The sequence below is a fragment of the Abramis brama genome (genome assembly GCF_963993115.1).
Source record: "Abramis brama genome assembly, chromosome: 2".
NCBI lineage: Eukaryota > Metazoa > Chordata > Actinopteri > Cypriniformes > Leuciscidae > Abramis > Abramis brama.
Genome location: NC_139964.1, coordinates 618,445 through 646,179, shown reverse-complemented (window position 1 = coordinate 646,179; position 27,735 = coordinate 618,445). Strand labels below are relative to the sequence as shown.

General features: G+C 38.4%; 2 protein-coding genes across 5 annotated transcripts in view; one reads left to right on the top strand and one right to left on the bottom strand.

Moving 5' to 3' along the window:
* sp6 (Sp6 transcription factor) overlaps positions 1–5,655 on the top strand; it is an 8,024-nt gene extending 2,369 nt beyond the window's left edge. The window contains exon 2 of the mRNA XM_084106030.1: positions 4,371–5,655. Within this exon, the coding sequence (XP_083962156.1) occupies positions 4,446–5,297 (852 nt within the window). The 5' untranslated portion in view covers positions 4,371–4,445 and the 3' untranslated portion in view covers positions 5,298–5,655. The remainder of the gene's footprint in view (positions 1–4,370) is intronic.
* The window catches only part of LOC311077441 (integrin alpha-L-like), a 64,645-nt gene continuing 42,561 nt past the window's right edge, over positions 5,652–27,735 (bottom strand). For 2 of the 4 annotated variants that reach the window (XM_084105919.1, XM_084105918.1), the window contains exons 8-31: positions 27,529–27,679; positions 25,064–25,199; positions 24,883–24,956; positions 23,807–23,936; positions 23,587–23,729; positions 23,134–23,310; positions 22,551–22,742; positions 22,188–22,318; positions 21,427–21,575; positions 21,181–21,347; positions 20,467–20,589; positions 17,475–17,545; positions 17,205–17,346; positions 16,342–16,440; positions 15,646–15,728; positions 15,419–15,499; positions 15,119–15,197; positions 14,920–15,024; positions 14,807–14,839; positions 6,684–6,797; positions 6,506–6,607; positions 6,292–6,312; positions 6,100–6,210; positions 5,652–6,010 (exon numbers count right to left, since the gene is read on the bottom strand). In XM_084105919.1, coding sequence (XP_083962045.1) covers positions 5,873–6,010; positions 6,100–6,210; positions 6,292–6,312; positions 6,506–6,607; positions 6,684–6,797; positions 14,807–14,839; positions 14,920–15,024; positions 15,119–15,197; positions 15,419–15,499; positions 15,646–15,728; positions 16,342–16,440; positions 17,205–17,346; positions 17,475–17,545; positions 20,467–20,589; positions 21,181–21,347; positions 21,427–21,575; positions 22,188–22,318; positions 22,551–22,742; positions 23,134–23,310; positions 23,587–23,729; positions 23,807–23,936; positions 24,883–24,956; positions 25,064–25,199; positions 27,529–27,679 — 2,752 coding nt within the window. In that variant the 3' untranslated portion in view covers positions 5,652–5,872. The remainder of the gene's footprint in view (positions 6,011–6,099; positions 6,211–6,291; positions 6,313–6,505; positions 6,608–6,683; positions 6,798–14,806; positions 14,840–14,919; positions 15,025–15,118; positions 15,198–15,418; positions 15,500–15,645; positions 15,729–16,341; positions 16,441–17,204; positions 17,347–17,474; positions 17,546–20,466; positions 20,590–21,180; positions 21,348–21,426; positions 21,576–22,187; positions 22,319–22,550; positions 22,743–23,133; positions 23,311–23,586; positions 23,730–23,806; positions 23,937–24,882; positions 24,957–25,063; positions 25,200–27,528; positions 27,680–27,735) is intronic. The other 2 variants (XM_084105921.1, XM_084105920.1) reach the window with 1 other exon arrangement.

Here is a 27,735-nt window from a genome sequence, read left to right as displayed (position 1 = left end):
GAGAAAGCTGTGAGAGAGCACTGATCTCAGACTCTGGGTTTGGGCTAGTAGGGTCATGACGGGCGGACACCTCCCTGGGATGATGTAAAGGAAGCTCATGTGTGTATTAGAGGTCGGTGTGTTAATGCGGGTTTGCAGACGCTCATCAGGAACACAGAGACAGCTCTTCTGCTCGACAGTGACGCGGCGTCTTTCAGTTTGAGATCAACACTTATAAATATTACTTAAAAATATATAAACGGACGAGCATGAGAAAACGCAAGCGCTCGAGTTGTGCCAGAGCAGTAATATCTGACCAGGACAGTAATGCGTTTATAATGGCATTGTGCAATGACACATGACAGAGTTAATGTGTTTCTACGTCTTATCTGCAGTAAAAGCGGTCACACTTTATTTCCAGAGTCCACTTTAGACATTCTACTGACTACAAGTTACTTTTCAACCACATGTCAACTAACGGTCATTAGAGTATTAGCAGAGTGTAGTAGAGTATTAGTAGAGTATTTGTGGGGTATTAGCAGAGTATTAGTAGAGTGTAGTAGAGTATTAGTAGAGTATTAGTAGAGTGTAGCAGAGTATTTGTAGAGTATTAGTTGAGTATTAGTATAGTGTAGTAGAGTATTAATAGAGTATTAGCGTAGTGTAGTAGAGTATTAGTAGAGTATTAGTGTAGTGTAGTAGAGTATTAGTATAGTGTAGTAGAGTATTAGTAGAGTATTAGTAGAGTATTTGTGGGGTATTAGCAGAGTATTAGTATAGTGTAGTAGAGTATTAGTAGAGTATTAGTAGAGTATTAGTTCAGTGTAGTAGAGTATTTGTAGAGTATTTGTAGAGAATTAGTAGAGTGTAGTAGAGTATTAGTAGAGTGTAGTAGAGTATTAGTAGAGTATTAGTAGAGTATTTGTGGGGTATTAGCAGAGTATTAGTATAGTGTAGTAGAGTATTAGTAGAGTATTATTAGAGTATTAGTACAGTGTAGTAGAGTATTTGTAGAGTATTTGTAGATAATTAGTAGAGTGTAGTAGAGTATTTGTAGAGTATTAGTAGAGTATTAGTATAGTGCAGCAGAGTATTAATAGAGTATTAGCGTAGTGTAGTAGAGTATTAATAGAGCATTAGTGTAGTGTTTGTAGAGTATTAGTGTAGTGTAGTAGAGTATTAGTAGAGTGTAGTAGGGTATTAGTGGAGTATTTGTAGAGTACTAGTAGAGTGTAGTAGAGTATTAGTAGAGTATTTGTAGAGTATTAGTAGAGTATTAGTAGAGTGTAGTAGAGTATTAGTAGAGTATTAGTAGAGTACTAGTAAAGTATCAGTAGAGTGTAGTAAAGTGTAGTAGAGTATTAGTAGAGTATTTGTAGAGTACTAGTAGAGTACCAGTAGAGTGTAGTAGAGTATTAGCAGAGTATTTGTAGAGTACTAGTAGAGTATCAGTAGAGTGTAGTAGAGTATTAGTAGAGTATTAGTAGAGTGTAGTAGAGTATTAGTAGAGTGTAGTAGAGTGTAGTAGAGTATTAGTGGAATATTGGAGTATTAGTAGTGTACTAGTGGAGTATTAGTAGAGTGTAGTAGAGTGTAGTAGAGTATTAGTAGAGTGTAGTAGAGTGTAGTAGAGTACTAGTAGAGTATTAGTAGAGTATTAGTAAAGTATCAGTAGAGTGTAGTAGAGCGTAGTAGAGTATTAGTGGAGTATTAGTAGAGTATTAGTAGTGTACTAGTGGAGTATTAGTAGAGTGTAGTAGAGTATTAGTAGAGCATTAGTAGAGCATTAGTAGAGTACTAGTAGAGTATTAGTAGAGTGTAGTAGAGTATTAGTAAAGTGTAGTAGAGTATTAGTAGAGTGTAGTAGAGTACTAGTAGAGTATTAGTAGAGTATTAGTAAAGTATCAGTAGAGTGTAGTAGAGCGTAGTAGAGTATTAGTGGAGTATTAGTAGAGTATTAGTAGTGTACTAGTGGAGTATTAGTAGAGTGTAGTAGAGTATTAGTAGAGCATTAGTAGAGCATTAGTAGAGTACTAGTAGAGTATTAGTAGAGTGTAGTAGAGTATTAGTAAAGTGTAGTAGAGTATTAGTAGAGTGTAGTAGAGTATTAGTAGAGTGTAGTAGAGTATTAGTAGAGTATTAGTAGTGTACTAGTGGAGTATTAGTAGAGTATAGTAGAGTATTAGTAGAGCATTAGTAGAGCATTAGTAGAGTACTAGTAGAGTATTAGTAGAGTGTAGTAGAGTATTAGTAAAGTGTAGTAGAGTATTAGTAGAGTGTAGTAGAGCATTAGTAGAGTATTAGTAGTGTACTAGTGGAGTATTAGTAGAGTGTAGTAGAGTATTAGTAGAGTGTAGTAGAGTATTAGTAGAGTATTAGTAGTGTACTAGTGGAGTATTAGTAGTGTACTAGTGGAGTATTAGTAGAGTGTAGTAGAGTATTAGTAGAGTGTAGTAGAGTATTAGTAGAGTATTAGTAGAGTACTAGTAGAGTATTAGTAGAGCATTAGTAGAGCATTAGTAGAGTACTAGTAGAGTATTAGTAGAGTGTAGTAGAGTATTAGTAAAGTGTAGTAGAGTATTAGTAGAGTGTAGTAGAGCATTAGTAGAGTATTAGTAGTGTACTAGTGGAGTATTAGTAAAGTGTAGTAGAGTATTAGTAGAGTGTAGTAGAGCATTAGTAGAGTATTAGTAGTGTACTAGTGGAGTATTAGTAGAGTGTAGTAGAGTATTAGTAGAGTGTAGTAGAGTATTAGTAGAGTATTAGTAGTGTACTAGTGGAGTATTAGTAGTGTACTAGTGGAGTATTAGTAGAGTGTAGTAGAGTATTAGTAGAGTATTAGTAGAGTATTAGTAGAGTATTAGTAGAGTACTAGTAGAGTATTAGTAGAGTGTAGTAGAGTATTAGTAAAGTGTAGTAGAGTATTAGTAGAGTATTAGTAGAGTGTAGTAGAGTATTAGTAGAGTATTAGTAGAGGATTAGGTTATGGTTTAGGTGTTAGGGTTCGGGTTAGGAGAATAAGTTGACTTGTAGTTGCCAAGTTTCTTATAGTCAGTAGAATATCTGTTGGGAGATTAACAGAATTATGACTTTTCATATACAGTCAAACCAACATTTATTCAGACACCTTCAACATTCCTCACATTATCTCAGTTTATTCGCTATAGTTTAGAAAATGGTAATAAAATATGACCAGAACTCAGAGTTATGAACTCAGTTGATATTTGACTGGTTTTGTCCGTCCTTCTGGACGACTGTCTCACACATGAATTATGTTGAATATCTGTCAGCTGTTAAATTTAATACACAATTAGATAATACCAGTTTAGCTCAACCAATCACCAAGCAATGCTTAATTTTGTTCAGTCTGTGTGTAAAAAGAGCATTAGCAATTAAAGAAAAAACACATGTTTTTGAGCAAAACATGATCAGGTCAAAGTGTCTGAATCATTTTTGCTCCCAAATTTGTATACATTTTACTGGAATTATTGGGTATAATATGCCTCAGTTTACTTTATTTTGCTCTCCTCACTTACATAAATGAACTATAGTGTCCTGCACACACTAGTGAAAAAATATAAAAAAAATATATCTGGTGTCTGAATAATTTTTGGTTTGACTGTATCTCGTTTTTGCCTATGTCTCCTTTTTGAAGAAGGCAATCCTGTAATGAATTTCAACAAGCTCAGAGAAAAAATGTATTCAAGATAGAGGCAAGAAAAATGTTGATAATAAGTGAATATTTTTATGAAATGTAGTATGAGACGTAGTAGTTTGCTTGAATTCACTTCAGTCTCTCAGCTGGTGCCGGACCCCAGAAAACGTTAAAAATGAGTGTGTCATCGTTCAGCTCAGCTGATCTCAGTCTTCATTTCAGTCAGGAACACTATCATCAAATACGATTGACAGTTAGTTACAGTTTGGGTTGGCGGATTGGTTCTGTTCTGGGCAGCCTAGCATGGATAAGAGCAGCAATAGTCCTCCTTAGGGTAAACAAAACAGAACCAACATGAATGTATGCAGATATCATTAATTCATTTTAATATACAACATAATTTGAGAATTTAGTCTGATTCAGGGGGAATCAGAATGCCGAATCCTGACTGACGAAAGGTGGAGCTGGGGAGGGAGGAGGGTAATCCGCTCCTGAGAAACGCGATAGCTGCTGATAATACTGAAGGAGCTTATATATGAATACAGTGATAGGCGTTGTATTCCTATAGGTAGACGTGGATCAGCTGAGAGTCACTGATGAGAGCTTGACTAACGTGAGCTGCCAGAACTGGCGCTACGCTTGATGTAATAATGACTAATGACGGCAGAATCATTCTTGAATCATTCAAACGGATGTGTGTGTGTTTTTCTGACTGTGATGTTCTGTGCTTTTGCAGGTGATATCAGATTCCCATTCACAGTCATGTGGTGATACGGTGTCTCTCTCTCTCACACACACACTCACACACACCATGGCGCACCCGTACGACCCCTGGTTGCGCGCCGGGCCGCCGCAGGACGAGGTGAGCGTGTCTGGCTGGTGGGACGTGCACACTGGAGCCGCGGCGGGTTGGATGGACCTGCAGGGGGCGGGGCTGGGGGCGGGGCCAGGGCCAGGGCAGGGCGGGGCCATGGGCTCCTACACGGTCGACCCTCAGATGTGCTGTCTGCCTCCCTCCGGCTCCGCCCACTCCGGCTCCGCCCACTCCGGCCTGCACTTCCCGTCGGAAGGCTTCAAGATGGAGCCGCTGACACAGGATCTGCTGCCGCTCCCGCAGGCCTCGTCGTCGTACTCCCCGGAGGAGCCGCTGGACGCCGCGGGTTCTTCCGCTCGGCCCAGATCGCAGCGGCGCGCGGGCGGTCGCGCTCCCGGTCAGGCCTCCTGCCGCTGCCCCAACTGCCTGAGCGCCGAGTCCCTGGGAAGCAGCGGCGGAGACAAGCGCAAGCACCTGCACAACTGCCACATCCCCGGCTGCGGGAAGGCGTACGTGAAGACGTCGCACCTCAAAGCGCACCTGCGCTGGCACAGCGGCGACCGGCCCTTCGTCTGCAACTGGCTGTTCTGCGGCAAACGCTTCACCCGCTCGGATGAGCTGCAGCGCCACCTACAGACGCACACCGGCGCCAAGCGCTTCGGCTGCAGCTCGTGCCCGCGCGTCTTCCTGCGCGCCGACCACCTAGCCAAACATGTGCGCGTGCACGAGTCGCCATGCCAACCGGCCGAAGAGACTCACCCGGCGACGGGGAGCAGCGCCAGTGCGACGTCGCTGCTCAGAGTCAAGACGGAATCAGAGACTGGCGACGACGACACACCGAATGGCTAATCGCTCAACGGTTCTGATAAACGAGACTCACAGATGTGCTGTTCTGAAACCGACTGATGAACTATATTCACATCTGTAAATGATCTGTAGAAGGTGGCATTATCATTATCATTATCAACATAATGCTTTTATTTCTTCAGTTTTATTTATATTTGTACATTTTGTGTTTCATTCACTGTTGATTAACTTAAAGATATTGTGTGTGTGTGTGTGTGTGTGTATATGTTACTGTAATCTTGAGTTTTGTAGTGATAATATGTAATTAGTTTGAATAAATATAAAGCATTTTGATATTTTTTTCATGTCTTGTGAAAGAGCCATAAAAACATCAAACAATAAACAGATTAAGCAAAATCTCATTCAATTAACTCATTTATTATACTATGATTGATTATTTTTTCTCTTGACCACCAATCTTCTATACAAAGGTTATACTTACAGAACACTTTGATTTGAGATTAAAGAAAAAGTAAATATAAAAATTAATTATACAGTATATCATAAAAAGTCTTATTTAAATAAAGTACAAATTAAGTCAGTAGACAAAAGACAGAAAACATTATCATACAACATCATTAAAAAGTGTAAGAATCTTCAGTTTGAAAGTCTCCTTCAAAATGACCATACTCAGATTCCTTTGTTTTCTTGAATTTCATCAGAACCACCATCTTATTTTCATACTCTTCAGGATGTTTTCGGTTATAAAACCCAGACTACACACAAACACAGATGAACAGATTGGCTTGAGACTTTTAGAGGAGAATGATGACATCAGGTGTGAGGTGATCTGATTGGTTCTTACCTTCAGCAGCAGGATCAATATGATAATGAGCAGGATGAGCCCGCCCCCTGCACCAGTGCACACGATCAGCATTAGACTGGGTGGAACGACAAACTCCACCTTCACTGGAACCTGAGAGGAACAGAGAGAAACTCATCAACCAACTGTACAAACGTTGATCATCTTTAAATGATGGATGAAGGAGTGAGATACCTGTGATGTGTGAGGGTCGTCCTGCAGAGTGAAGAAGAAATAGTTAGAAATATGACGGAACAGTGTCTGTATGTGTAATACTGTAAGAGTGAGGTCAGTCATGGACTCCTGCAGGTCTGTGGTGTGAGTTCAGACCGACACTGACGATCACGCTCTGATCAGCACAAGCACAACATCGGTTATGGCAAAGGTACAGATTTCTGTCACTCATCACCTTCAGGCCGGTCGACGTCTGTTTGTAGCGGCTTCTGTTGTAGTGGAGCTCGGCGCTGATGTCCAAGACAGAATCCTCTCTGAACTCGTAGAAGGAGTGTTTCTACAGCAGAAGAAACAGAGTCTGATTTCAGAGTTATTCCATCTTAAACTGGTGTTGGTCTGTGTTCGTCACTCACGCTCTCGTATTCCTTCACGTTCTGGAGATCAGCGTCTGCCGTCAGGATGAAGTGAACTGCTGAAGCTTTCTGCAGATCAAACTGACCACACTCGAACTTCCCGCAGTGACCGTCCTGAAACATCCACACAACACTGAGAACTGAAACACTGACACCAATAAACCAGAGAATCAACTGAACTAAACAGAGATGAATCCAGCAGACAGAAGATGCGTTTACTGTGACTGCTTGAGATCGGATCTTAAAGGGCTCGTTCACCCAGAAATTATCATTCTGCCTTTGTTTATTCAGCCTCATGTTGTTCGAAACATGTTTAATGAATATTGCTTTTTAAATAATCTTCCTGGTCAGTTTCATCTCCTCAGCATCCCAGATAGCTTAGAAGAACTCGGTGCTGCAACAGAAACTACTGAGTCTCTCTTTTCCAGCACTTTAGACACAGTTGCTCCATTAAAGAAAACAGTCCAACGCCGTGGTACAACGAACACACTCGAGCCCTCATGAGAGCAGCTAGAAAAATGGAGCGTAGCTGGAAGAAAACAAAACTAGAGGTGCTTCGCATTTCTTGGAAGGAAAGTGTTATTGCATACAGAAAGGCCTTAAAAACTGTTAGATCTTATTAGAGCTTATTTTTCGACTCTCTTTTTCGAGAAAACAAACACAACCCTGGTTATTTATTTGATACAGTGGCTAAATTAATGAGAAGCTTCAACCCCAGACGTTTCCAAGCAGTACAGCAGTAATGACTTTATGAACTTCTTTACTTGCAATATTGATAATATCAGGGAGAAAATTATAACTATGCAACCGTTTACTACAGTATTGCATCAGACAGTGCATTGTAGTCTCCCTGAGGAAAAAATCCATTCATCCGCAGCTGTAGAAGAGGAAGAATAACTTCCAGAATTAGCCCAAAAGGCTATTTTTCATCTGTAGACCCTTGACAGAATGTTAAAAGGTCACCCTATAAACAGAGACAGAGCATCACACATATACACATCATATACTGTATATATATATATATATATATATATATATATATATATATATATATATATATATATATATATATATTAAAAAATATATATAATAAAAAAAAATTTAAAAAAACACACAACCGGAGAAATCACTATTAAAATACAAAATAAACGTGAATTATCTAAAACAAAGTAAACATGAGAGAAAGGAAAGAGAGAGAGAAAGATGGCAACAGAAGAGAGCAACATAGCCAAGAACAATTAGTACAAATAAGTCTGTTGTCAAGAATACAATACTAATGTTGAGAGTGCTGAATTGTCAGTAACCATTTTTTAAGATGAGACTGAAAAGAGCCAAAAGCACGTAATCGTCTGATTGTTGACGGGACGGAGTTCCATTCCCTTGCAGCTTTGACCGAAAACACAGACTGGCTAAAGTTACTTCTTTTGAGAGGGATAATACAGTCCTCTCTTTCCCCACCCCTTGTAGATCGGTGAGCAGTTGTTCTAATATTCACAAACTGTTTTAGTGGTGAAGACAGGCTATGTATAGTCTTAAACAGCAGACAAATATGTACATATTTTATCAAGTTATCCCAGCTTAGCAAGTTGTATTTTTTTTTTATATTGAGCAGTGATGAAACCGAACTGATTTCTTATCAAGAGTTTTTAGTGATTGTTTATACAAAGACTCTAGTGGTTTCAGAGTAGTAATACTAGCTTGCGACCAAGTAGTTAAACAATACGAAATATGAGAAATAATCATGGGATGCATATACATCAAAGCGGCGTCAGACGACATATAATCATGAATAAATCTAGAATTTGATAAACTAAATCTGACCCGGTTACAGACCTTTTTGAAAGTTTGGAATCAATCAGAATACCAAGATACTTATATTCAGATACAACTTGTAATCTTTCCCCTGATATTTACAAATACATCTAGCACTATACTTAAATTCGTAGTTTTGGTGATAAACATACACACTGTTTTAGAGATGTTTAACTGTAGCATTGTTCTAGCCAAGCTGCAACATGAACCAGGGATTCTGGAAGTTCATTTGCAGCTTGTGAGACACTACTTCCGTGTATATAAATAACAGTGTCATCTGCACACATTTGAATGGTAGTGTTAGGACAGACGGATGGAAGATCATTGATGTACAACGTAAAAAGTAAAGGACCCAGAATAGATCCTTGTGGAACACCAGTGGATATACTTAGAGGAGCTGACTTATAATTCTGTATACTAACATACTGTGTGCGACCTGACAAGTATGATTCGATCCATCTCAACGTATGTGGAGAGAAATTAAACCTTAATAATTCAGACAACAGAATTCTGTGGTTTACGGTGCCAAAGGCCTTCCTGAAATCAAGAAACACAGCCCCGACAACCCCTCCTTTATCTAATAGAGACTTAACTTTTTCAGTGAAATAGCAATTTGCCATCTCAGTTGAGTAGTTTGCTCTAAAGCCAAATTGCAGTAGATGTAAAACAAAATAACTATTATTCAAATAATTAGTGATTTGTGCAGCCATCAATTTCTCTGCAACCTTTGAGACTATAGGTAAAATACTAATAGGTCTGTAATCACTAGCAGAGTGAGGAACACCACTTTTGAATATAGGCACAATAACAGATGACTTCCAAGCACATGGGAACATCCCCTGAGAAATTGAAAGATTGATCATTTTAGTGATAGGATTAACTAACGACTCACTAAGCTCTTTAAGCATTACCACATCCATACCAAATATATCCTTTGCTCTGGATGGTTTAAGAGATGTAATTGTTCTTATGACATCTAATTCAGAGACTGCCCTTAGAGTAAGGGCTTGTTCACTTGTATTAACTGTATACATTTCTGTATACTTAGGGGAAAAACATTGTGTAATTGTGACTACCGAGTCAACAAAATAATAATTTAGTGCTTCGGCTACATCAGCTGGATTGTTAGTCAGCTTCCCGTTAACCATCAATTCAAGTGATGACCTGTCTTTTCTTTTGTCACCTTTTAAGTAGCTCAACTTATTCCAGATTGTTTTTGAATTACCTCTAGCCTCATTAATTATAATCAGAAAAAAATCAGCCTTTGCTTTTCTCAACGACTTTACCACCTTTTGTTCCGTAACATAGCGAAATGTTGTCTATCATGACTAAACTTTGATCTATTTGCTGTTTTTAAAGCAAGATCCCGTTTTTTCATTAGTTTTAAGATATCTGAATTAATCCAAGGGACAGTATATTTTTTATTTTTAGGATTAAGTTTACAACTGAAATTTTTAATAGTGCTCTCTAATTTTTTGGAAAATATTTGGAAAACGACTGTCTTCGTCCTGATCTTTTCCGATTAATAAATCCTCCCATTCAATCTGATGAACTGCCTTTCTGAAATCATCTAGTTTATGATTTGGAATGCCATAAGAGTCATATTTCCTTCTAAATGAATTGAATCTCTTGCTAGATAATTTTCTGGACACTAGAATCAAATTGTGATCAGAAAGGCCTGTTAACATATTAAAAGTTTTTAAAATTCTCTCTGCTCGGTTACTAAAAATTAAATCAATTTGAGAACTTGTTGAATTAGTTATTCTTGTAGGCCCATTAATCATTTGCTTCAGATCAAAGTGATCAGTTATCTGTTTGAGATTCTTTTTGACGGTTTTATCTTCCCAGTTGATATTAACGTCTCCCATTATAATAACTTCTTTGTTGAAATCACACTGCTTTAGTAATTGTTTCAAATTTTCATAAAAACTAATATTAGAAGATGGTGGGCAATAAATTACAATTAATACAAAAGACATTTGTGGTGATAATAAGGTTCAGACCAATACATTCCAAGTCCATACATTTTGCCCAGGCAATTTCATTACACTGGATGGTAGTTTTCACATAAATCATAACACCACCTCCCTTTGAACCAACTGTATCTCTCCTATAAAATTAAAAACCAGGTACTTCTAATGCTGCAGACGGAGAATTTTCATGAAGCCATGTCTCAGATAAACAAAGAAAATCTAAGTTAGAGTCTAGTAAAAGATGATGAATTTGATCACTTTTTGATGTATACTTTGTATATTAAAATGCCCACCTAAGAGACCCTTTGGCTTGACTTTAGGATCCCAAATTGTTCTTGATTGATTTACTGTCTGAAAGAATCCCCATTTCTTATTTTTTAAAATACCTTGATTTACAACTTTACTTTTTACATTTTGCATAGACTTTGCAGACACTTGTGAAGTACCTAAACCAGAGTTAACAGAAATGGAACTATATATATATATATATATATATATATATATATATATATATATATATATATATATATATATATATATTCACAAACAGTCTTTTCAACCTCATAGTATCATTATTTCTAAAATATATCATAGTAAAATTATCATAGAAGTGCTTGGATAAAAGTTTAAAGTTCAAATATGAACACTGATTTCTACAATAGCGATCAAAATCAGCTTTTGATAGAAACTTGGTGCTTAAAACGACGCATTTATCGATTACATTGTTTCGCCACTAAGTGGCGACAAGTGACTGTTAAAAAAATTTATTTGTTATTGAATCATTTATTCAGGAGAATGTAGTATCCTGTATGATGCTTCTGAAATAAAAGTCAGAAAGATATGATGATTTGTTTTTTGTAAATATGATATCTTATACTAGCCTGGTTCTACCAGACTCTCGTACATTTCATTTGTACAGAGAGTCTGGCCTCTCTCCATTGAGAAACGTTAACTTCCTTGTAGGCAGGTTCTCTGTTAAAGTTCAAAATTATTGGATCTGCCCAGAGTCACTCAGGATCTGCCATAGCCAATCGCTAACGTGTGGTCGTGACGTATGTAATGCGCCGAAACCGGCCGGAAACATTTACAAATTCTAAATGTATATTTGACACTAAGGACAGTGATGTATTCAGTCAACTGTCGAAGCTGAGTCTAATCATTAACAATACGCCTCTGCGGTCGTTTCGGATCTGCCGCAAATGCTGTACAGTGATCACCAGGCTACTGCGCGATACGGAAACAACTTTTCTGCCTCCTTCACTTGGTCCTCCATTAGTGCAACAAGAGGGGAGACGACAACAACTATCGGCTTTGCATCCCTATCGTTCGCCTTAGCTAACTCATTCACCACTAGAACTGCCATGGCAGTCATTTTGACCATTTTGAATTTTATATCTGCAATAATTTGGTTGAAAAGATAAATACAATCCTGCTGGTACCTGACTTTTCCTAAAAGTGTCTGTATTTTCATTTAAAATGTTTTTCATATAAATTACACATAAGGCAAAAAAAAAACAAATGAACATATTTACCTATTTCGGCCATAAACGGTCATATTGACCGCACTGAATTTCGCGGTATTATTAGACCAATATACGCAACAATAAAATGGGGTAAAAAATACACTAAACATATTCAATAACAAATCATTTAAATGTAATGATATTCAGAACAAGAATGAAAAAATAACTAAAGCCAAAATGCTTTATAAGCGAAAGTGAAAGTAAGCGGCGTTGGGCTCACGTAACTCTCTAATTAGAATCAAAATGTTTCAACATTTGCGATGTATTTGGATGCTAAACTATTCTTTATCATAGGCTTTGAACTTCACTCACGTTCCAATATCGACGGAAAAAATCATCCTCTTCACACGCATAAAATGGTACGAATTGTAGCCTACTAGTACTGAGAAACAGAGCAGTGGAATATGTATATGTTAGGTTGACTATTTTATTATTATATTTTATTATGGCTATAATGAACAGGCTGCAATGCTGGAATATGGTGTGTGTGTGTGTGTGTGTGTGTGTGTGTGTCGGCAGGTGCGATCAAACAGTGGAAACATGAAAACATAGGCTACTATTTTGTTCAGGGCATCTACGAATATTATTTATTTATAAATTATAATTAAACTTGTTTAAATGTACAGTTTGGTGGTGTTTTGTTTTTAAAAGACATCCTAATACAATAAATGCATTAATCTCTCAATTGGGGATTTATCATTAAAGATATAGAGTTTTGAATAGCGATCAAAATGACCGCTTGCGGCAGTTCTAGTAGTTATGGAATTCTGGCACTTCTAGTGCCCCGTGGGGAGGAGGGCCACAACATCATGGCCACCAACAAAACTTAGCAAACATTGTTCTTGCTCCGGCTTTAACTTCTGTATATTCGGCAGTTTTGCAACAACGGACCGAAATTAGCTTTTCTCACATCTTTCTCCGCTGCCATTACTCCAACTCAAACTGACGCACTACATCAACGTCATCGTTCTCAGCCACTCCCTCTGTTCGCTGATTGGTCCTACAAAAAATTGGTTTCTGGAAACCTAAGAATATACAGCAGTCCCAGACGTAGTACTGAAGGAAAATAAAATTGAGCGGAAGTATCATGATAGTATTGAATTGGGAGATAGGTGTATCGTCCCTAATTATTCACACCCCGACGAAACTTACCAATTCACAAAATTAATGCCTAATTGATATAAAAAACTGGATGACTAGTAATTTCCTACTACTTGATTCTGAAAAAAAAACAGAGATTCTAATTATTGGACAAAAAACGTCCTCACGTAATAATCTAGAACACTGTCTAACACTTGATGGCTGCTCTGTTAAGTCTTCGTCGTCGGTTAGGAACCTGGGTGTGCTCTTTGATACCAATCTTTCATTTGAAAGTCACGTGTCTAGTATCTGTAAAACCGCATTTTTCCATCTTAAAAATATATCTAAATTACGCCATATGCTCTCATTGACAAATGCGGAACAATTAGTTCATCCGTTCATGACCTCAAGGCTAGATTATTGTAATGCTCTGGGTGGTTGCCCTGCACGCTTAATAAACAAACTACAGCTGGTCCAAAACGAAGCAGCTCGAGTTCTTACCAGAACCAGGAAGTATGACCATATTAGCCCAGTTCTGTCAACACTGCACTGGCTCCCTATTAAACATTGTATCAATTTTAAAGGGGGGGTGAAACACTCATTTTCAGTCAATCTCATGTTAATCTTGAGTACCTATAGAGTAGTATTGCATCCTTCAAATCTCCAAAAAGTCTTTAGTTTTATTATATTTATAAAAGAAAGATAGGCTGTAACGAGTCTTTCCGGAAAAAAACGAGTGGCTGGAGGCGTGCCGTGTGGGCGAAGCTAAAGCTGTGCTGACGCGCCGAGCTAACAACACACAGAGACATTTGAAGCAGACAAGCAGTTTTACTCACCGCCCGGTTCAAATGCACGACCGATCTGCAAATCCGGCGTCGAACTGGGCTTTGTTTATAAAACAATCATCGTCGACATGCAGGGAACAAACAGTCTTGCGCAACTCTGTTGATGCTCTGGAAAAACAAACTCCATCCACTGGTCCCTTAACACCGGGTTCTTTGGGAATCTGTGCAGGGTTGTCTTGCCCTGGACACCAAAAACCCACTTCTTTGGTGACATTGAGGGAGGTCGAGCACAGCGCTTAGATGAGGTACTGCTTTGGCTCTCTTCTCTCTCTGGTCTACGGTTGCGCGCGCGCCCGCGACCTTCCGTCAGAAGTGCCCTTAGGACCCATATAAGGAAATTCCACCCCAGCTGACGTTACACAGGCCCATACTCGAAAAAAACTTTCCGAAACTTGTGACAAACCAGAAGGAGCATTTTTGGCACAGAAATACTCCTTCAAACGTACAATTTAATTTTTGAAACTTTGTCCATGTTTAGCATGGGAATCCAACTCTTTAACAGTGTAAAAATCTCAGTATGCATGAAATAGCATTTCACCCCCCCTTTTAAAATATTGCTGATTACTTACAAAGCACTAAATGGTTTAGCTCCGCAGTGCTTGAGCGAGCTCTTAAAGCATTATAGTCCTTCACGTCTATTGCGATCTCAAAATTCCGGCCAGTTGATAATACCTAGAATATCAAAATCGACTGCTGGCGGTAGATCCTTCTCCTATTTAGCACCAAAATGCACCAAAATTTTCCTGTTATCACTGCTTTGAAACAATATTGTATAAAGCGCTATATAAATAAAGGTGACTTGACATGACAGCGAGTAAATGACAGAATGGTCATGTTTTGGGTGAACGATCACTTCAACAGCAGCTGTAAAAGGGTCTATGATCTCTTACCTGCGGTTTGATGAATCCACACGGCACTGAGTTCTGTAGAGAAGAACAGAAGATGTTTATTCAGCAGAACACATGCTGGTCTGATGGTATGAGCTGATGAACGAGTGACGCACCTCCTGCATGCTGAAGATCTGAGGAGTTAAAATCACATGTGTAGTTTGACAGGGCAGGGTGAGCTTGAGCGACACCGGCAGACCTTTAAGACCCAGATTCTCCACCTGTGGACACAAACACACAGACACACAGCAATCTGATCACGAGAAGCCCAAAAACAACACGATGAAGCTGCAGATGTGTGTTTGACTCTCTGACCTTGTAGATGATGTTGAGAGGTTTTGGACCTCTGTCCTCCAGAGAGAAGTTCAGATACGTCACAGATTCTTCAGCCACTCTGACAAACACACAATAACTCAATAACTTCTCAGTCAATCATATGGTTTTCAGTCATTTTAATATAATGTTACTGTCTCAGTGTATTAACTGCTAATAATAAAACAGAACAGAAAATGATCCGAACAGAAAGACATTTAGATGTTGAGTTTTCAATCATTCAGAGATGAAGAGCAGATCAAACTGAAACAGAAGAAAAGAAGTTAAATAAATGCCACTCACAGACTGATCGCCAGATCAACAGCGAACTGAACCGGGACGCTCCTCCTCACCTCCGCATCGCTGGTGTTTCCATTATTATCACTGTGAACAAACATACAGGATTTACTCATGATTGAACATGAAGTCATTCTTCATAACCTGGATCGCGAGAGCACATCTCTGCTGAACATTACTGATATGAAACAGCCCTGAAAACAAACAAATCTGTCAAATTCAGCCTCATTCACCTGTTAGCGGTGATCATCATCTCCATCCTGTCGGACCAGTCGTAATCCCATTTCGCCATACGAAAGGTTGCCAGAAACTGAGTCTAGAAGACACAGATGTTGGTAGCATTGGCAAGAGAATGATTGAGAAAATTTATTATATACACTGAACAAAATTATTTGTTCATTTGCACATTTTAGAGTGGCCTTTTATAGTGGACAGCCTAAGGCACACCTGTGCAATAATCATGCTATCTAATCAGCATCTTGATACGCCACACCTGTGAGGAGAATGGATTATCTCGGCAAAGGAGAAGTGCTCACTAACACAGATTTAGAAAGATTTGTGAACAATATTTGAGAGAAATAGGCATTTTGTGTACATAGAAAAAGTCTTAGATCTTTGAGTTCAGCTCATGAAAAATGGGAGCAAAAACAAAAGTGTTGCATTTATAATTTTGTTCAGTGTATACTGTATGTAAACACTGTATAAAGACATTTGTAGATGTACACGTTACATTGGCAGTTGGTTGGACATTGTAAACAGACTGGTCACAATTATGATTATGGGACTACTGAAACAAACTTCTGATATTTTATATGTACAGTGAGCGTCTCTGTGTGTCTGTTAGTGTGTCTATCTGTCTTTTCAGTGTGTGTGTGTGTGTGTGTGTGTGTGTGTGTGTGTGTGTGTGTGTGTGTGTGTGTGTGTTTTACCGTGGTGCCGCTGCGGTACACTGGTAGATTGATACTGCAGGTGGTTCTGTTCATAGCACCGCTGTCACGATCACCACAGCTGCTTCGAGTCCGGCTGGGCTGAACACACACACATTTATAAAATCCTTAAAAACAACACACCATAAGATATTTAGACTTAACATTTAGAGTCTCTATATTTCTTATTTTTAAGTTTTGACAAATATCTTAAAGGAACACGCCACTGTTTTTTGAAATAGGGGTTATTCACTGTCTCCCCTAGATTTAGATAGGTGGGCAAACGCATTTTTGTCTCAGTGCATACCTTGTCTTAGTCTGGCAGCGCCGCCACTAGCTTATCTTAGCATAATGAATGGCCCTATTTCAAAAAACAGTGGCGTGTTCCTTTAATAACTGTAGATTCGACTTCCTTTTGGAATTTAAACTTGCCACATCTCACAGGAAGTAGAAATGACAGGAAGACGAATTTATTAAAAGAAATTAAGTAAGGGAAATGCATTCTAGGAATCAAATGGTTGTTCTACCATATTCCACAGAAGTTCATTTATTAATTTTGATGAATTAAATAAACTAAAAACAATTTGGCTCTATAGTTGGCAAGTATTATATAGTTATCTATCCATCTAATTAAATTTTTAAAGAAAAAAACACTATCGAACAAGACTCCAACATTCAAAGTCTGTTTTGACCTCGTTATTAAAAATAGACTATTTAATTTCTTTGAATTTCATTTTTTTTTTCAATTCTACTTTCTTATATTCAAATTTGAATTATAATTCTGTATTCCTACAATTCTGTTGTTTGCTCTCAACTCAAATTCAACTCAAATTCACTCAAATAGTTTGATGTGCGGACAGCGGTACCTTAACGGTCTCAAATTTTGAGAGCGAGAGGCCTTCTGGGTAGTGCAGCACTATGCTGGTGTTGAAGGAGTCGTCGCCTGGGTTGGCCAGCGATACGAGGACAGTGAAATGAGCTTGATTCACCACCACTAACGTGTCGTTCCTGAAGAACAAACCAAACGCAGAACCTTCATCACATTCTCATGTTTATTTCAAATCAAGAAGAATAGAAATATTCAGAAGCATTTACAGACGTTTAACATTAGTCATTATTTATCGGTTGTTACTCACGTAAAACTGAAGTTCAGCTTCAGATCGGCCACACAGCGGTTGTTTGAATCACAGTTCCTTTGAAACGGCACCTAGTCACATACAAAACAGAAACTTTCATAGAGCTTTTGAAACTTTATACTGTAAATTTGAAGGATCTTATATCCTTAAAGGCCCCGATATACCATTGCGAAGTTCTTTTTCGTTCTTTGCTTAGGGGTTCATTTGAAATACCTCTAACTGTTAGTAAACATACTGAGAGTGATGTTTAGATGAATATGAACCAGAGAAGATTTACACCTCAAAGAAGATGGATCCTCAGAGCCACATCCACCTATAAGGTCATTACCACAGATCACTGGTAGTCCGAAAGGTGTTTACCAGCTGGAGAAATATTTCTGGAAAGTTCGCTTTGGCAAGCTGTTTCAAACTCCCGAAATTAAGTTAATTTTAGCCGTATTTTGTTAGAAATGACGTCAACATAGGTGTAACTTGCGTGTGGGACATGTCCCCACTACTTTTTCCAGGGTCGATATTTCTCCCACCACTCTGAAACATCTTGCTACATCGATGTACCTCATGCACATTAAACATATCCAACTGACGTTCGTTTGTGTTAAACGAGGCAATCTGGCACTGGAATGGGTTGCTTTTGAAATCATGCTGAGCGAAGGAACGTTCTCTTCACTCTCAGATGAGCACTTCAGTTTATCGCTTTTCACTGTTGCAGAGACTCTATTCTTGCCGATGAAATCACACAAAAAATGCACACAAACGTCCCTGCTCTTTACTTAGATTTTAATGACAAAAAAAAACTAGAGCGGATTAGAGCCCAGAACCTCTGACATGCTTAACAAAAGTTCTACCACCGGACCACTAGGAAATACAAATAGTGATTGCGGATCTATGCATTTATTCACTGACATGAATAATCTTGGGACTAATATATATTGAATTATAGTAGAACGAAAAGACGTAAGGACGTAAAGTAAGGACGAAACTATCACATTAAACATGAGTTCTATGTTGAAACAGTAAACTCAATGTATTACTGAAATGGATTTATGGACATCGTAATGTTATTTCTTCTTCAATTGTTATTGTAAATATCTGATATAGCGTATCAGCAACCAAATGTAACACTGATCACCATAATAATGAGTTCAAACAAAAACATTAAGATCAACATCAATTTACTGTATGAAGTAAGCTTATTTGTTCTCTCAAATTTTATTAGTTTTATTGACAATTAAACATTTAAGATGACTTTGGGAAATGAGTGAATGCAAATAACTGCAGAAGTGGAGGAAATTAGTTTGAAGTCTATTAAGAATTGCCCCACCTCAATTATTATTATTATTATTTGCTTGACAAAATAGCAGTCAAACCAATCAATTAATCGTAATTTGGGTTTTCTGAGTAAAAACGGCGGTAACACTTTATTTTACGGTGCCCTTGATACAGAGTAATTACTTAATTAATTACTTAGTAATAGACTTTGTAATAACATGTAACAAAATGTACTTAACATGTAACTAAGTTATGGAACAGCCTGTACTTACAGATTGTAATTACGCACATGTAATAGGCAGCTACTGTTACACATGTGTAACAAGCCGAGTCTGTTACATACGTGTTACGGACTTGGTACACTGTAATTATGTAAGAAAGTACTTAGTATAACACAATGTAACAACAAGTACTTAAATATGTTAGGCTACTGAGATCTGCAGTTACACATGGTAAATGTGTATGTTCTGTAGCATTACTTGTATGTAACATAAAATAAAGTGTATCAAGATTGTACTTAAGTGCACTTCCTGTGTATCTACATATGCAGCCTGATCTCACGGCAATTCGTACGAATTCTACGAGGTGGCTAATTCATACGAATTCATACGACCTCACTCGTATGAATTAGTACGATTTTTGCTAAATCGTACATATTTTACGAATTGCCCAATTTGTATGAATTCATACGAATGACCTACCCCTGACCCCGCCCCTAAACCTGCCCATCACGTGGGTTTAGACAAATCGTACAAATTCGTTCGAGTGAGGTCGTACGAATTCGTACGAATTACCCAACTTTTTATCACTCGTTCGAATTCGTACAAATTGGTCGTGAGATAGCGTTGACATATGTTATCCATCTGAATTAACCCACTAGTTCATAGCTTAAATACATGCATTAGCTTCCTAATTACATTAAAATTACAGAAAATTACACAGGTATAAGCTACGTAAAATAAAGTGTATCAAGAATGTACTTAAGTGTACTTTGTGTATACATACCTTATCCATCTCTGCCTTACTTTGATTTAACTCACTAGTTCACAGCTTAAATGCATGCAGTAGTTTCCTAATTACATTGTAATTACATAATATTACACAGGGATGAGCTACGTAAAATAAAGTGTATCAAGAATGTACTTAAGTGTACTTTGTGTATACATACCTTATCCATCTCTGCCTTAGTTTGATTTAACTCACTAGTTCACAGCTTAAATGCATGCAGTAGTTTCCTAATTACATTGTAATTACATAATATTACACAGGTATAAGCTACGTAAAATAAAGTGTATCAAGAATGTACTTAAGTGTACTTCATGTGTATCTATAAACCTTATCCAACTCGGCTTGTTACACATGTGTAACAGTAGCTGCCTATTACATGTGCGTAATTACAATCTGTAAGTACAGGCTGTTCCATAACTTAGTTACATGTTAAGTACATTTTGTTACATGTTATTACAACGTCTATTACTAAGTAATTAATTAAGTAATTACTCTGTATCAAGGGCACCGTAAAATAAAGTGTTACCAAAACGGCATAGTATGTGAATAGTACAGATTACTAGATTTTTACAATTAAGTTAAGACATTAAGTAATGGTAACTAAAAAGTGTTAGTTAGATTCACTGTGGGATTTTACAGTGCACTGTAAGTGACTTTCATTCGAAATCACACAAGACTAGAGTGTATAAATTGTGATGTCAGAAGTTCAGCTCACCTCGACATACTCCTCTGTCCTGCTGTGGAGGTCAAGGATAGCCGTGGAGTTTCCAGAAAGCATCTTGGTTTGTGAGAAACTGATTTGTATCTTCAGTGGAGACACAATGTCTGCAATGCAGCTCTAAAGCAAAAGCAACTTTTCCTGTTAAACCGAAGCTTCTGGGATTTGTTATGAGGATGCGAGGAGATGAACCCAAATGCAGGCAGTATACAATGAACACAAGGTTTATTGGTACAAAAACAGGAAAACAAAACCCACGAGGGGGCAAAACATGGACAGGACAAGGAATCTTAGGCTGACAAGACTAAACTATGACTAGACAATAAACAAGCAATACTTCTAATAAATACTCTCACAATGACAAGGCTTTCTATAAGGTACTCACAGGTATGAATAGCAATGATAATGAATAACACTCATGTAGGAATCACAATGAAACGACACAGGACAGCAAACACAAGGGGATTAAATAGGGAGAAACTAATGATAACATAACAGGTGACACAGGTAAAGCAATAATGACAAAACGAGGAGAACAAGGGGGCGGGGTTAAGTAACAAGACTGCACAAGCACATGGCCCAAACACAAGGCCATGTGCTTGCACACAAAACACGGGTCTGTCATGATCCTGCCTCAAGACTAAAGAAAATCAATGACACGAGGGCAGAATCATGACAGGATTGGCTGAAGCTGTGATAGATGAAGCGTACCGGCATGAAGATGGGGAATCCGAAACAGGAGCTCCCAGAATCCAGAAGGACGAACTTCTGCAGAGTCCTGGATGACGGATCACTCTGATGGAAGAATCCTCGATTGATTCTTCTCATCACATCCACATTCAGGTTCAGAGAAACATTCAGGTTCTTCTCGAGAGATCCTGAGAGAGATGAGAGGGTAAGACATACGGAGGCCATGCTCCTCATGTGACAGAGACTCTGAGATGTTTTTGACGTTACCACTGCTACTGGTCCGCTCTTTCACTGTGAAACACGAAGTGAGATTAAACGCATTAAACGCTTTGTCACTCGGGCATTCAAAGTCGTTCGGACTGATTTCATTGGGACTGAAGCTGAGCTGCGCAGAAACAGACATCACAGGCCGAGCCCTGAGAAGAGAGAGAAGAGAGTAAATAGCTAATTATACAGTGAGACTAACTGGGTCTATAACAACTTGACCAACTCAAACTGATAGTTATTTTTTATGGATGTGATGGTGAGGAAATTATCCCACCGGTTAATCAATGTGCGACACATTCCCTCTTTTCTATTTTGCTTTTAATTTGCTTAAGAATGCCCATGTGGCCGTGTGCATTTTACTTTTGAATTAGCGGCAATTCGGGGGCGGCAATTGCTTAAATGGTGGGTTAATTTTTATTCTAACTCCTATATATATATATATATTTAACTCCTGTTCGGCTCACGCTGAATTGATTAGACTCAGTCAGTTTTTAATATAGTATCTGTTCTCTAAATGATTATTGTATTACTATTAAAAAAATCTAAACGACAGAGGGGGGCGGTGCCATGGTGGGAGAGTGATGTAACCGGTAAGCGGCTGAACATTGTGTAACACTGACAACCGCAGCAAGCCTTTTTTATTTGCTCAAATCATTGCATTAATTCTCCAAACTAAAGGTTCAATTACATAACTGAGACCTCGTGTTTAGACTGTCAGAGAATCTTTCCATTATTTTGTGAATGTGTTGTGAATGTCCTACTTGAGCAGCACGATCCCTCCTTTAGCTCCGATCACGACATCTGTCAGATTATCATCGCTCATGTCCATCTGACCGGACAGAGACACTCCAAACTGCTGCAGACCAGGCAGAACCGAGCGCGCTGGGATCAGCTAAACACACACACACATACACACACACACACACATACACACACACACACACACACACACACACACACACACACACACACAGATCTACTGTGCTAAAGCGGATCATCATTGTGCACGTTTATCCTGCCATGTCTGCCTGTTTATCTGAGAACATTGGGCTCATCTGGGATTCTGGGTTAGACTGGGCACAAACACAGTGTTTGGGATTGAGGGAACTAAAGCAGACTCTCACCTGAGGAGCGTGTTCGATGTTTATTCCATGTGTCCTGTCGCCCAGGTAGATGTAGACGACTCCCTCCCCTTCGTTCTCAAGCGGCGCCCCGACTGCCACATCTGACAGGCCGTCCCCATTCAGGTCCTTTAGTGAAGCCAGAGATGCAGCAAATCTGCCGGTGTTTGACTCGTTCAGTGTCTTCTGAAAATACTACAGAGAGAGAAAGAGAACAGAGTCTTTATTCGTCTGCAGAGGACCAGCGCCAGTGCAATGTATTTCCATGACTTTAATGCAATAGTCCGTCACCGGGAACCTATTACAATGTCAATCCCCTCGGAGCAGGGTTGGGCAACTTCATTCCTTAAGGGCCATTATCAACAACTCCAACCCTAATCAAACACACCTGAACCAGCTCATCAGTGTCTTCAGGATAACTAGACAGCTCCAGGCAGGAGAGTGTTTTATCAGGGTTGGAGCTGAACTCTGCAGGACAGTTTCCCTCCAGGACTAAAGTTGCCCATCGCTGCACTGGAGTAACTTAATGGTGATGACCAGCAACCTTCCAGCCACAGGCCCTGAACATTAACCACGCTGTACTTACTAATGGAGAATGTTGTGAATCTGTCCATACCTCCTCTGATAAAGTGTAGACGTACAGCCTCCCTTCTGCCCTCGGCCAAGACTGGTGAAATGACGGAGCTCCGACCAGAAGGAAATCTGACTCTCCATCCGAGTCCACATCCAACAGACTCAGAGACGCGCCAAAATACGAGCCAATCTGATGCCAAAAATTAATCAAAATGAATGTAATTGCATTCTAGCATATGATCTTTATAACCTGATGTTCACAAATTGCAGTTGCTAAGGGGTGATCACTAGGGTGTTGCTAGGCAGGTACTGAGTGGTTGGTAGGTGGCCGGTGAGGTTTTGGAGATGGTTTCAGTGGTTTTGCAAGAGTGTTTCTAAGTGGTTGCTTCTTCCGTAGGATTTGGGAAGCCCAGCTCTTGCTGATGGAGAGGGTTAATATCGTGTCAGAGGGTTCTTCTTCACTAACTTGTTCTCCGGTGATGTTCCTCGTCACTGTCCATGCGCTTTCATTCTTGGTGAAGAGGGTCACCAGACCCCTGTGTTCGGCCCGCGGCGCCCCAGAGAACAGAAGAGAGACGCCGCCTCTCATTCCCAGAACAGCAGAGTAACCTGAACATCATCAGCATCATTAAAACATGCACAGACACTTCACATCAGACAAGGAAGGACCAACAGCTTCAACACACCCATGTACGAGTCTTTGCTGACAGATGGATCCTTAATCTCGGTCTCTTTAAAGCCAGATCCTGATCCCGTCACTTCATACAGAGATCCACGCCAGTCATTAGATCCAACCGAACCCACAATCGCAGAGTCCTGAAACAAACGCAGCAGTCTCGCAATTTCCAGGAGTTTGTGTGCGCAGGTTTATATTTGCGGCGTGGTTAGTGGCATTGAGTCTTTGAAAGATGTCCAGAGTTTTTGTTTTTTATGTTTAGCAGCAGATGAAGCAGATCAGTGGTGCTCTGGTTTTACTTCAGGACCCGGGTTTTACATCAAGTGGCAACCCAGTATTGATTATTGTATTGTACATTTCTCAATCAGCTTGCTATAGTGTATCACCCATTTCTACGGCCGTCACAGAGTCGTAATTGTTCCAGGGAACTTGATGCGTTCACGACCTACACATCGCCACACTGCACCAATCAGCAGCATTTTATAAGATTCTATAAACTACTTTTATACAATAACATGAACTATTCCTTATAAGAAATAGTCTTTTTTTTAACATATATATGATATTTCAACTGTAATTTATGGTTAATTCAGGTAAGGCTGTTAAATATTTATATGTTCTGTATCACTGTGTTTCTGTTTAGAAGATAAATTAGCCTTTAAATCTCCTTTATAAATGCTTTATAAGGCATAACTAGTCCTCACTTTAGATGAGCTCACAAAAATAGTGAACTGACCACGTCTAAATGCTTTATAACTACCTGAATCTACTACATTTACTCACACTTTCTCAGTGATCTTATTAATCAGTGACAACACCTAGTTTGTAAATAATGTAACTGGTTTGTAAATAATGCAATACTTCATTTAGAAATGATAAATTGATCATTAATAAAGTATGAAAATACAATTATTAAACACATTATAGATATGCTTATAAATCAAGAATAAAGCATTTATAGCTGTATTTATAAACTGCTTATTGATGTCTATTAATGCTTTATAAATGATGAATTAACTGTTTAGTAATGCTTAACTAATGATTAATAGCATGCAGTTATTATAAAGTGTTACCGATATTTCTGACCTTGTGGTAGAGGACACTGAATCCACTCTGCGATAACTCTTTCTGTCTGTCTTTGCTGTGTGTGTCCTTTGACCCTGAAACCACAGAAGAAGAACTCTTAAATCATCAGTGGATTCTTCATTAGCTGCTTTTATTTATAACATTATACAGTATGTCTATTTTCTTTACGCTTGCATTTTACCTTCAATGTTGTAGATATTTTTTTGCAGGTCGTCCAGAAGTCCTTGAAGTCCATTGTATTTTTGAATGTAGAAGGTGTTGTTTATTTTTGGTTCTGAAGCCAGGTCATGGAGTTTGGCTAAGCTAACATCTCCCACCTGACAGACAAAACTGTCATTAAGTCTGTCTGTGCAAAAACACTTTTGATCACATATGAATTGAAACAGACCAGTATGTAAAACCTTTTTTTTTTTTACTTGTGTCATGATTCTGCCGCCTTGTCTCTGATTTTCCCTGGTCTTGAGGCAGGATCATGACAGGCCCATGTTTTATGTGCAAGCACATGGCCATTTGTTTGGGCCATGTGCTTGTGTTGTCTCGTCACCTAGCCCCGCCCCCCTTGTTATCCCCGTTTTGTCATTATTGCTTCACCTTTGTCACCTGTTGTGTATCATTAGTTCCCTATTTAATCCCCTCTTGTCTGCTGTCTTGTGTCGGTTCATTGTGATTCCTTCCTGAGTGTTTCATGTTATCTGCTATCATTCATTGTGAAACTTTGTTCACTGTGAGTACCCTGTCAAGAGAGAGTTCTGTTCCTGTATTAGTTGTTTATTTGTAGTCTAGTTTTGTCAAGTCATAGTCTAGTTAAGTCACTCGTAGTCCAGTCTTGTCTTGTTTTGCCCCCTCGTGGGCTTTGTTTTCCCTGTTATTGTCTACAATAAATCTAGTGTGAGCATTCTGTCTGCTTTTGGGTTCATCTACCTTCATCCACATAACAACTTGTTTGTTCTTGAAAAATGGAAACAAACTGTGATAAATCTGATATAAATTAGTGCTTGTAGCACTTGTCATTTAAAGCTGAAAGTGTGTCATTTCTGCACAACTAGAGACACCAAATTACACAAATAATGACTGTTTCCAGACAGGTTTCTTGAACACTCTCCTAGTTTGCCATTGGTCAGTCAATCAGATATTCCCGCCCAAACCTCACGTGTTTGTTTGATAAGTTCACATGTCAGGCAGCTCAAACAAACCACAGAGTCACCCTTACGAAAAAGAAGTATACTTCAAGTTAATTTTATTAAGTATACTTAAGTAATGTTCAAGTATATTTTTAAGTATACTTTATGTAGTAAGTATACTAATATCAATGTCTACTTGTAGTAAACTTGTAAGTGTACTATTTCAATACTGCTTGGGACTAAATTGTCCCACTTTTAGTATATAAAAGTATACGTTTAAGTGTACTATAAGTGTAAGAGTAGTAAACTTTAAGTACACAACTAGGTTTCTCATTTGTAATGCATCTGTACTACAAGGGAACTTGTAAGTTTACTAGTAGTTTACTATTTTAATACAAGTAGTATTTTTTTAGTTTATGAAAGTACACACTGAACTCAGTACTGAAGTGTACTCTCAGTAAACTACTAGTTTAGTAGTTGATACTGCAAGTATACTTGTAAGTTTTCTTTAAGTGATCATAACATTGTACTTATAGTTGAATTATTTTTGCACTTGCAGTATACTATGTTCAAATGTAGATATTATTTTTTATACTTGAAAAATACCTTTAACTGTACTTTAATTTTAGAAACATTTTATTAGCTTCATGCATCTTTTTTATCAACACTTGAATGTTGATAAGTTTCATCAAAAAAAGGCAACATTTTAAACAAAAAAGTTGAGAAAATCACATTTTTGTCAAAATGTGATCAGATTCAGAAAGATGATCAAACACAGATGGAGGAGATCGAGTCCAACACCCCCAAAGCTTCAGTCGTTTTCTCTTCATGGGTTCGACATTTCATTTGGTAACATTAAGCAGTTTTGATTCACAGGCTGTTTAATGTTTGATGATCACGTTATTTTACATTTGCGTGAGCAAACTTCACTTGTTTCAGATTCTTCTTCTCCTGTGTTTTGATCTTGAGATTCTGTACTGGAAGATGTGTCATATAGCGCCCCCTACCGTATAAAAGTGAAAACATGGATAGCTGGAAATTTCAGTCAATGGAGGGGAAAAGTAGAATTAGAGTAAATTCCTATACACTACCAGTGGACTAGCCTATACAAAAATTCAGACATGCAGAATTAGAAACATATCTGTTTTATATCAATATTCTAATCAATATTTTCAAACAATGTAAGTTTCATAAGACTGTATATGAAAAACTATGTAAAAAAGTTTACAGCATACAAGTACAGGCCAAATATTCTTGGACTTTTCACTCAGTATAAGTCAAGTACACTAAAGTGTAATTTTAAGTATATTTCTGAGAAGTATATAAAATGTAGACTGATAGTATACTTTCTTATTTTTAGTTTAAAAGTATACCAATAGAGCCCTTGAATAAACTTATTTTTTATAAGGGCACGTGTTTCAACCCTTAGTAATCAAACTACCAGTGACTGATTACAGTGACTCTGAACATGAAACTGACACACCACAAACTGTAAATGACAAGCTTGAGCTTTAAGGAAACTCACCCCAATGACGTAGCGGAGGATATTTTGCTCATCGCATCTGTTGAGGGCATTTTCATCATCAAAATCAGTGGGTTCTCCATCTGTGATGATCACCAGGGCTTTCTGAGCGCTGAGATCGGCTCCAGACGACACGCTATTCAGGAGATTCTTTCTGGTGATGTGATAAATCATAAATAATGACACAAACATTTGTTTCTACACCAATGT